At 38.5% G+C, this 10,447-nt stretch overlaps 1 protein-coding gene across 1 annotated transcript; it reads right to left on the bottom strand.

Annotated features, from left to right (window-relative positions):
• Positions 1-402: 402 nt before the first annotated feature.
• On the bottom strand, positions 403-10,425 carry MFS3 (major facilitator superfamily transporter 3). Its single transcript, XM_065477686.1, has 9 exons — positions 10,168-10,425; positions 7,651-7,901; positions 5,818-6,051; positions 4,537-4,791; positions 4,028-4,240; positions 2,277-2,409; positions 2,047-2,202; positions 1,172-1,257; positions 403-998 (listed from the first exon to the last, which is right to left on the bottom strand). The coding sequence occupies exons 1-9, from the start codon at positions 10,217-10,219 to the stop codon at positions 825-827; spliced, it is 1,554 nt and encodes a 517-aa protein (XP_065333758.1). The 5' UTR covers positions 10,220-10,425; the 3' UTR covers positions 403-824.
• Between the last annotated feature and the right edge of the window lie 22 nt (positions 10,426-10,447).

Here is a 10,447-nt window from a genome sequence, read left to right as displayed (position 1 = left end):
TGATTTGCACAGCGGCAATTCAGAAAGAGCCACTTGACTCTCATGCTCATTTACTCCGTGCGCTGCTTTTCCACTCTGTTGAGAATTTTTTTACTGTTACGACCCTTGCTAAAATTAAAAAGGGTTCTGGATCAAACAAAACACCGGAAAGTTTGGGTAAATTCTTTTTTCGATTCAGCGTGACAGCATATTATTTTGAATGAGAAAGCGGCGCCAGTGCGAATAATTAAAATTGTCACTGCTCTGGAATAACGCACATTAATATGAAGTGCCTTTTTGCAGTTTGCTGAGTGTCTGAGCGGGTATATGTTTTACTTGCAGGTCGCACACTGCGAAACTTTGCCTAATGGCAAACACTCATGAGAACTGGTCTAGGAGAATGGAAACGATCTGCTGCGCGTACTGTGTTGATCTTTCACTTTATTCTTCCGACGCAGTGCTTCATGCATAATACACCAAAGTGTGAGACATACATACGCTACATTCGATAAAACTGCAACATTCGAGATGAGAGAAGCAGAAAAGGCGTTCCAATGCAAATGAGGAAATTAAACCAGCCATCTCATCAAACTACGACAGTTAACACCTTAACATTAAATCACACATATTATTTGTGTATTTTTAAAATTACATTATTTTGAAATGGCTCGAACGGGGTGAATTTTGATATTCGAGTAAAGTGCATTAGATGCGGCGTTAAATGTAATAGTGTTTTAGTTTTGGCAACATCTCTTTTTTGCCACGCGCAGGGTGCGGCAAGTAATCTAATTTGCGGTGTCTCTCGTGTTTTCATCAAAGTGAGATGAAGGCACAGAGAGGAAATTTTATAGCTGTGCAGCTTCCATTTCGCCGTCGCCGGCTGCTTTGTCTTCGTATTTCTCCTTCTGGTCGTTCCAAGGTTGCGTATCGCCCGAGCCCAGCAGAACGTACACAACAACCTCCACCACGTAGAATCCGACCGTGGTGAAGAAAATTATCTGCCACTGGCCCAAACTTTGCTGAAAAACGCAACGGAAGAGAATAATGAAAAAGACTTTCTTTATACTTAATGGAATGGGAAAACAAATAAACTAATAACTTCTGTTTCTCTCACTTCCTCGAGAAACAAGGAAAAAGAAAGTCTCTTTAAATTGGGGGATTCCGCATGGGCGACTAAAAAAGGGGAACTTACGTTTCCGTGTGTCAATTCGCCAACAAAGACAGGCACGATGAAGCCTGGTATGGTAGCTGCCATGTTGGTCAAAGCCATCAGCGTTCCTGTCAAAACATTTTAGCAACATGGATTTATAAACCTGCTTCAAAATTTATTTTCGTCACAAAGAGAATAAATAATTCAATTTGTAAGAAAATTGAAGTCTTACAGGAATTTTTTTTATAAAAAAACAGCACAAGTTTTTTGTTGAATATGCAGCGCGTTTTAGTTTCTTTATCCTCAAAGTTTTAATTAACCGTTTTAACTTTTGCCTCCTAAAATAGAATAATATTTGGTTTTGACAGTTTCTTGGCTAACCTTTTAAGGCTAAAATTTGTTTTTTATATAAAAGAAACAATTTTGCAGTATGGTATTTGAACTAAAGGTGTTTTTGAAAATAATAACAAGATTTTAAATTGTAGGCAGTAATATTTCAATTAAAATTAAGAAAATAGCTATGGCAAATTTTAGCAAAATTTGGACCGATTTATACATTACGTGATCACAAAATTCAATGACCGTTGGGGTGTCACGATTTTTGCATTTTCTTTAGTTTAATTTCAAATATAAATCCTTAAATTTAAGAAATATTTGTAGAGGTTATTTTAAAATTCGAGTATGCTATTATTATTCTTTTTTTACTCAAAATTTCACAATTAGTTAGCTATAATATTATTCTGAATACACATACACATAGCATCGATTTTTAATTTGACTAGTGTTGTGCAAAAGTTTTTATTTCAAAAGGGTTCTACCTTAATTTGATTTAACAATTATGAATTAGTTTTCAAAAACTAGCAATAAATTGTATGAAACTGATCCAGTTTTCTTTTCTTTTGGTTCGGGATACACACCTGCGTAGTTTGGGGAGATATCGATATGATTAGCGAGGAATCCAGAGAACATCCCGGCGATGGCGGTGATACCAACGGTCATGAAGGCGACGGCCCCGGTGCGGTTGCAGCCAGCGATGCACACACCGATCAGGCAAGCGGCCGGAATCACTGAAGCTGCGCAAATCATAGATTCGATTATTGGTTCACAACGTGCCTAACCCTCTGACGAGGGGATGATTCGTGTTTACCGACGCTGGTGGCAAATTTACGGGCGGTTGTTGTGGTCAGGTAGCCCTGCGAGCGAGCCCAGTCGAGCCGGTTGCTGAACAAAAGGCCGAAAAGCCACATGGTGAAAAACGGCAAAGCTGACAGCCCGGCGTTCTGAGAAATAATTAACACGAAATGGTTTATTTTTATAATTTTCCCTTTTTAGAGAAAAACACATTTTTAAAAGAAATATAAACGCTATAAATTTTAATTTAAATGTTTTTTGTGTTGAATTTATTTTAATATTCCAATTTTACCCGTTCGCGCAAGAGGTAAAGAATTTTGGGAATTTCACCTTGACTGATTTAGAATGAAAATGATTTTAAGTTGGAAAAATTCCCAAGGCGTAAGTGAAAATTTGTCGTTTGTTTATGTGTATACTGTCAGGATGAGAAACTTAAAAGGAAATTGTGCAAAGAAAAACAATCACAGAATCAATTGAAGCACTGGTTTTTATAGCTATTTCGGATAATCCAAGCCTGGCAATTGAAATACCCACCAGTCCCCGGCACATGTGCACACAGACTAACAACTGCGGGTGTATGTATATTTTCTAAGGGGTGAGCGTGGCTCATTCACACTCTCTACCGATTGACTCTCTTTTTGTCTCCTTTACAGCAATTTGTAAAATTTCTCCATTCAATGGTGAGTTGCCATTAGTTTTCTAAAAATTGATGTGTGACCACTTATCGGAAATTAGAGCATTTTGAATTTAATTTTATTTTTGACAGTTAAACTACCAAGGCAATTTGTCATCTTTTCTCAATCACTATTTAGGTAGTCACCAAAAATTTCGGATTAAAAATGTGCTCTTCTTGTACATAAGTGGCTTTTGGATTGTTGCTTGAAAGTGAAGAGAGATTGCAACAATATGTATTTAATATGAATTTTGTTTATTTCGTAGAGAAGCATGAAGGAGAAGTTAGACACAGGATACGTCAATGGAACTAGATTCTAGTTAATCGAATGTTAGTTTTCATTGTAGAATTTTCTTTTGGTTGTCTGTGTTAATTATACATATACCAAACACCAAACAGTCAAATGAACAACAATCGAGCTAAGGGAATGTCGATTCCAGTGTCTACTTTCCTTACGAAACCCTTCAGTGATCAGGGTTGCAAAAAACCCGCATTTAAATAATGCAGTGCAGTGGTAAAATGCGTTTTTTTATTTCTACCAGTTTGCAGGCAATGTTTTCACCTTATTTTTCAATAAATTACTAATTATTAGCATATAACCTTGACTTGATAAATTGTCAGAGAATATATTTTTGGAGAAATTGAGTCAGCAAAATGGAAATTTAAAAGAAAATATCTGCACAGTAGAGGAAATTTTGAGCACTCCGACCGAAATTTTATATTTTCAATGAAGAAAATGGAATAAATTCATTTCTTGCAATTCTTGCGCAAGAAATTGGTAAAAATTGAGTGCTAAAAACCGTTAAAAACCAGTGGCGAAAAAACCGGGTAGTAAGCAAATGCAACCCTGTCAGTGATAATATGTATTTTAAGAGTCCCTGTAAATATTAGCTCAAGAAAATTAAAAGTATTTTTTAACTTAAAAAAGGAATATAGCAAAACCAGAGGCAATGCGAATTAGTAATAGCAGTAGGATGTTCAATAGAAGCAGTAGGTAATAATTTCCGTTCGACCGTCTGGGGAATTATATTTATTACGAGTTTCCTCAAGTTGAAAGTTGTTCTGCTTCTAGCTAGTTAAGTTGATGTTAATACCTGTTGAATATCGAAGCGGAGCACTTGTTTCATATACGAGGGCAGCTCGATGAGCAGCATGTACCAGCCGAAGTTGCTGCAGAAGTGGGCCACCAGGATGGCGATGAAGGGGCCAGAAGTGAGCACCGCGCGCCACGGCACTGCTGCATTTGCAGAGTGCTTCTTCTTCGGATCGTCTCCAGCTAAGGACGTGACAATCATGCTTCGTTCCTCCTGGAAATTCAATTTGCAACGATTCCATTGAAAAATAATAAAATTGGATCTGATGAAACTTGTTTCATGGAAATCTTGAATGCTTATCTTTGGTTGATCAAGAAAGGAGATTCTCATTACGTTTTTATGATGAAATATGATTGTCCTGATATTATTTTCTAGAAAATTCTAAATTGAAGCAGCCAAATGGATTAAAAAAAACTCCTGTGCAGATGATGAATCGAGAACAGATCCTAATCATAGGCATGCTCAAAAATTGTCAAGAGACGAAAAACACTGGTGTCAAAGTAACTCACCTCAGTGATGAGAGGGTGGGTTTCAGGTGAGTCGTAGATGATCAGGGGCCAGATGACGCACCAGATGAGCGAAAGGCCACCCATGATGTAGAAGACGGCCGCCCAGCCGATCCAGCCGGCGATCAGGCCGGACATGGGCATGGAAATGACGGTGCCCAGGGCAGTGCCGGCGTACACGATGGCTGAAATTTTGCTCCTCTCGAATGGTGGCGTCCACTTGGCAATCATTACGTGCATCGCTGGGAACGTAACACCCTGAAAACAGGTAAGTGCATTCCAGGATTTAATTTCTTTTTTTTACCTCTGCTCAGCACATCCCGTGAGCTATGAGCTCACCGGGTGTCTCCATTTTATACCACAGAGTGAATAAAATATGGCCTGAGTGGCTGCAGAGGGCCCTATGTGGCCATTTTTTCGCCTCCCCGCACCAAGGCATTTAATTGAAACGCCAGACATTAGTCCCTAAATCCGCTGAAAATATACGAAAACCAGCATGTGGCGAGTACTAGACCGTTGATAATATTTGAGCATTTCGCGTCGCTTAATTAACCAACTTTTGCCATCTTTGCCTTTGGGCATGCAGCCAGTAATTGATCTCCAAAATGCTAAAAATATCTCCCATTGCTTTAAAACCACTATAGCTGAACAATGCGAGCCAACAGGCTGTTTTTAAGAGTATTTGAGCAAATAATCAGAATCAAATTTTCTGCGCAAATCGGCTGCACACTACTCAAGTGATCATTACTGTTTGCCTGCTGAAAATTGTGAGTTATTTCGGGAAAGGGAGAAATTGCCGTACAAGCCTCAAAGTTATGTTGGATGTGAAGACAGGACTTGAAATCAGACCTTAATATCCGTCAAGCTGGGTATATTTGCGAGACAATTAGCAAAATTGTTATTCCTCTCGTTGCCTGGTGCTTAATTGCGCATTGCAGAGTATCAACTTGTTTTCCTCAAAATACCCACCATGATCAGGCTTTGAAAATTAATCAAAGGGTACTCTGCTGCTGTTCCAAGGACGGAACAGAAAGGCAGTTTTCCCTTCGTTGCAATCAAACGCCAACTTAACTCATGGTCGGTAACTATATACGCATCAAAAACCACATTTCCCGGAGGCAAAGTGCTCTTCAAAAGCGCATCTCTAATTTTATCCCTGCATTCATTGCACACACAAAAGGAAACTTGTGTCGTTAGCGTATCAAAAAGCAAACACCGCAGTTTCCCTGTCTGAATAAAATTAAATCATCAATTCTAATTTAGAAACGAGTATATGGAACTTACCGAGCCGAGGCCTTCGATCACCCTGGCCCCGATGAGTGCTGCATAACCGATGTCTGCGGCCAGCGGGGTCAGTACGGTGAAAAGGGCGTTCACCATCACGGCGCCCCACATGACCCACTTGCCGCCAAATATTTCCGCTAGCCGACCACCGGGCACCTGTGTCACCAGGTAGCCCCAGAAGTAGGAGCCCAGCACCAAACCCTGGATCCGCTCGTTCCACACGTACTTGCCATCCTGCGAAATTTAAAAGAAAAATGCACCATTTACACTTGAACAAAATGATTGAACTAGATTGAAATAAAATTAGTAAAAATTAAGGTTCTGGATCAATTTGAACTGAGTTGGTTGGCTGCAAAAATATACTAACCCTCTCAAAAAAATAAACTGTAAGTGCTAAAACGAGGCTAAAATTCTAATTTTATCCGCTTGGGAATTCATTGTATACAGACTATAATTCTGTTAAAATTTCTTCATATAATTAATAGATCAAAGCATTACAAGCTATAGTTTATTTTAAGGTTTCTCACTCGTGGATTTTTTTTCATTTTTCATCGTAAATTTTACTGACTGTTTTCCAATTTTTCTGCACATTATAAATGTGTCAAGTTTAGTATAGTATTAGTTGTGTGTGATATTTCTGTTGACTGCATTGTTAATTATAGAAGCAAATCAATTAAATTTCCAATGAAGTAGCAAACACAGGTTTCAATTACGTCGACAGCGAGTAAATTCAAAGCACCTAGTTGACCCGATTGAAATTTCCACGCATGATGCTGTGATTCGATGCTAATATAACTATCGTGTTTGCAACCGTCGCAGCTGCCAATTAGTGCGTGTTGCATAACATACTTCAGTGATTCAACAAATCTGTTCATAACTATTCCAGAACTTGTCAGTGACTCAAATTCACATGATGAGTATAATTGAAAATCTTGCACTTCTCGACGTGGTTTTGGCCCCTCATAATCATAACGCCCCTCATTAATCATAAAGGAGCAAAAGAACTGCAAATAATGATGCAATTTCCGATGATTTTCATGTATATATCAAACGTTCTTGCAATTTTTGCCCTTTCGAGAAAATTAAGTTTGCCAAAAATTTAAATATTTACTTGAGATTGAAATTTCAGACTGTATTTTTCGACACATTAAATATTTACTTTTCAAAGGTCATGGGCTACAATTTGAAGTTTTAAGACTTATGTAGGAACAATTTTCTAAGAATATATATGATTGCCAAACTTGGCTTTTTATCATCTGATTTTGATTACAAGAACAACTAAACGAAAAAAGGCAGGATCAAAATCACGAAGCCTAAGTTTTGTGAATATCACTTTGAAAAGTAACCGACTAAAAATGAATCAACCTCAACATTACTTTGACTTTTATATTTTAAGAGCCATATTATAACATGTTACACAAATAAGCACTTTAATTAATTTAAAAAGACATTTGCTATATAACTACAGAAAGTTCAGGAAATTTGAAGTAATAATTTTAAGCCAAATATATTAATGAGAAATTTTCTTGGCCAAAACCTTCAATTTTTGTCCCTACCAAAGGAAAAAGAAATGATTCAATTAAGATGGGCCAATTAAGATTCATAATTCAATGTTTAATCAATTTAAATGTTAAATATCCCATAAATATATTATATTTTACTTCTTTTGAACTAACTAAAACCATTGAATTAAATTTTTTCAACATTCTCTAGCATTCAAATAATTTTAATACTTCCTCCATTTCAGATGTCATAAACAATTAGAATCATTAGTTAATAGCAATATTAATATTCCCCATTTGTCTATTTCTGTTTTCATTAATTTATCCTCACATCAAATCCACCTTTGGCGCCACCCGCCGCTAGTTCGTCCTCAGGGTACATGCACAGTTCAGGGCCGGCTGCGGCAGCGGTCGAGATGTTGTGCAGCTCGGAAACGGCAGCGTGGTGCTCCGAAGTCGCCATCAGGGCAGTGCTGTTGATCATAGCCACGATGCACACGCTCAGGTTCACCTTCAGTCCGTAGATAATGGCAAAGCCGATCGAGCCGAGCACCGCAAAAATGTACCTCGCCGGTAGCCATGCTGCGAAAAATCAACAAAATTGGTGAAATTCGGCGAAATACAATGCAAGCAATCAAGTTCTGACGGTAAACATTCAAATTGCGTCAGAAGCAAAAATTATGCGCATCCAGGGCTTTACAAAACTAACAGTTCTCTGTTGACAGAAAAATGTTATGAAAATGATTGCTAATAAAATCATTCGTTTTTCCTCTTCAGTGAAATCTGAGCGTTGGAGATGCACGCCGGGACTACATAATTGTAAATTAATACGTTCCTGACTGGATGCAGATGTATCATTTTCAGGCAAAAATTTTTCCAGGAAACTTTTGCTGCTTGAAACCTGTCGATTGCATTATTCCTCCGATGGTATATCATTGATTGGATGAAAAATATTTAATGTAAATTGAAACGCTGTTCATGCCAGCATGATTTCTTGAAAACGGTATGTTAAATGAGCCTTTCTTTCAACTTAACAACTTTTTCTAGAACCATAAAGTTGGTTGAATCAATTCCTATATGACTCCTTTCAATAAAAGGGAGTTAAATCGTTTAAGTAAAGCATGATATTGAATTTAACGGAACAAAGTATAACTTTTTTTCATCCGACGTTGATTTGAAATTGATGTCGAACAACTATAGTGAAACAAGGAAAATCAAGTATGAGTTATGCATCAAATAACCGCATTTAAAAATGTATCATATTGTAAAACAAGATTAGGCTTTAGAAACTTAAAAAAAATAAAAATAATAAAAACAGTTCACAGATTAGTTGGTTTCCAGCGTTTCAGTTGTTTTTTGTTTCAATTAAGGATTTTATACCGCATAAAGATTCATCCTTGGTCTGACTAAAAACAAATAAAGCCTTTTCACCTCCTTAAAGTGTTTTCTTTACTTTATTTCTTATTTCTATACCAGCTAAATCATCTAGTAAGAATTCCTACGTCACCTGTTGGTAGATTTGGTTTTGTATTTGTATGCAGTTGAATTAAACACCGAAGTCTTTGGTTGCATCGCCAGAAATTTGTTCCTTTAAGCCGCTGAAAAGGTGCGAAAACAAGTAAGGGGCGAGTCGGCGCCGCTACACGTCCCGGCGAATTTTTTTTTTTTTTTTTTTTTTTTTGAGAATTTTGAGTTACTCTAATTTATCCCCCTTTTTGCCATCTCTGACATTGGGCAGCCAGAATTCTGAAATTTAATACTCTTATTGCCTTGACAATGCAAGCCATCAGGCTTTACTAAGAAAATGTGGACATTTTAAAAGTAAAAAAGTTTCATTTAAATCCTAAAAATATATTCTATTGTCCGTGTATTATATCTGTGGTTTGAGAATAATCTGGATCGATTTCTCTACACGCAACATCCTGCGTCATTGGAAACTAATAATAACAACATTAATATGGCATCGTTAGGCCGCTCCCGCCAAAAATCGGTCACGTCAGCGGCGTGCGAGGCGCGTCAAGCATGAGTTATAATGAGCAGGGCCACGAAAACAAGCACGCACAAAATAATAATCCTTTATTGATCTGTTTGTGCTCATCTCGAGCGTGCCGAATCAATTTGCCGGCCCGACGACGCCACCGCCGTCGCCGCCGACGCGTTGACTCGTTAACAGGTGTTCGCACTTCGCGGAGGCTTTGTTGGCACATGGATACAGACTCATGCGCGGCCGGGCCGAAAAACGCGCGCCGGAGGGTCTCCGGCAGCACCGAGTGTGCGCACCAAGCACGCAGCTGATACTGCAAGGGGTGAAAGGGTAAATGAAAGTCACCCAGCGGATCGCGGAGAGCGGCACGTCCAACCCGAAAATGATGACATAACGCGCCGAATTTTAACATCCACGTTGAATTTTTATGTTTTTGAGGATTTCCAGGATGGATTTTCAACTCCATGGGAGTGATTTAAGGATTGTTTCAGTTAAAACCCCTCAAGCAAATGTGCAATTATTTTGGGAGGTTCTAGCATATACGCCCAAAACTGCGAATTTGATGCCGGGTGATAAGATGGTGTGGGCTCCAGCTGCGGGGAACGGATTAGGAGATTAAATTTAATCAAACCTTTGAAAGAGTTCTTCAAATTCTACAAATAAAATTTGCAAGAATTTTCTGGAATAATTGTATTATTTCTCCAAAAAATATTAATAATTCCATAACATACCGATAAAATTTTCTGAGTTGTTAGCACAAGCAGATAACTAAAAAAGCAGCATGCCCAAAATTTTGGGCAGTCGTAGCTTAAAGTTTTGCCCGCAATTTGGACTTGAAGAGGAGCAGGTGCAGTCGAGTCTTACCTGGAAATCTGCAGCCACCGGAGCGACTCACACTGCTGTCAGGCGCTTCCATGCCGACTCAAGGTGACTCTTAGCGGGCAACAGCCTCCGCGATTCCGAGTATGCGCGGCTTGTGTGTGAGTGAGTGTGTGTGTGTGTGTTTCTCTCTACTCTAACGCAACTAATTCATGATGTTCCTGCTAAGAATAAACCAGTGCCCCACTCATCTCTCCTCGCACACCCGCATCTCCAAACGTGTTACTCCTTTATTTATGAATCCGGTTTGGCCGCTTCCAGAAGT

Source organism: Cloeon dipterum, chromosome 2 (assembly GCF_949628265.1).
Source record: "Cloeon dipterum chromosome 2, ieCloDipt1.1, whole genome shotgun sequence".
NCBI lineage: Eukaryota > Metazoa > Arthropoda > Insecta > Ephemeroptera > Baetidae > Cloeon > Cloeon dipterum.
Note: the sequence above shows the minus strand (reverse complement) of the source record. Positions and strands in the feature narration are given on the sequence as shown.

Coding starts and splice junctions, on each gene's coding strand:
- MFS3 (XM_065477686.1), bottom strand. CDS start 10,219: ATGGAAGCGCCTGACAGCAGTGTGAGTCGCTCCGGTGGCTGCAGATTT. Junction 2,410..4,027: donor TCCGCTTCGATATTCAACAG/GTATTAACATCA, acceptor ATTATTTCTCAG/AACGCCGGGCTGTCAGCTTT. Junction 2,203..2,276: donor TAAATTTGCCACCAGCGTCG/GTAAACACGAAT, acceptor TGATTTGCGCAG/CTTCAGTGATTCCGGCCGCT.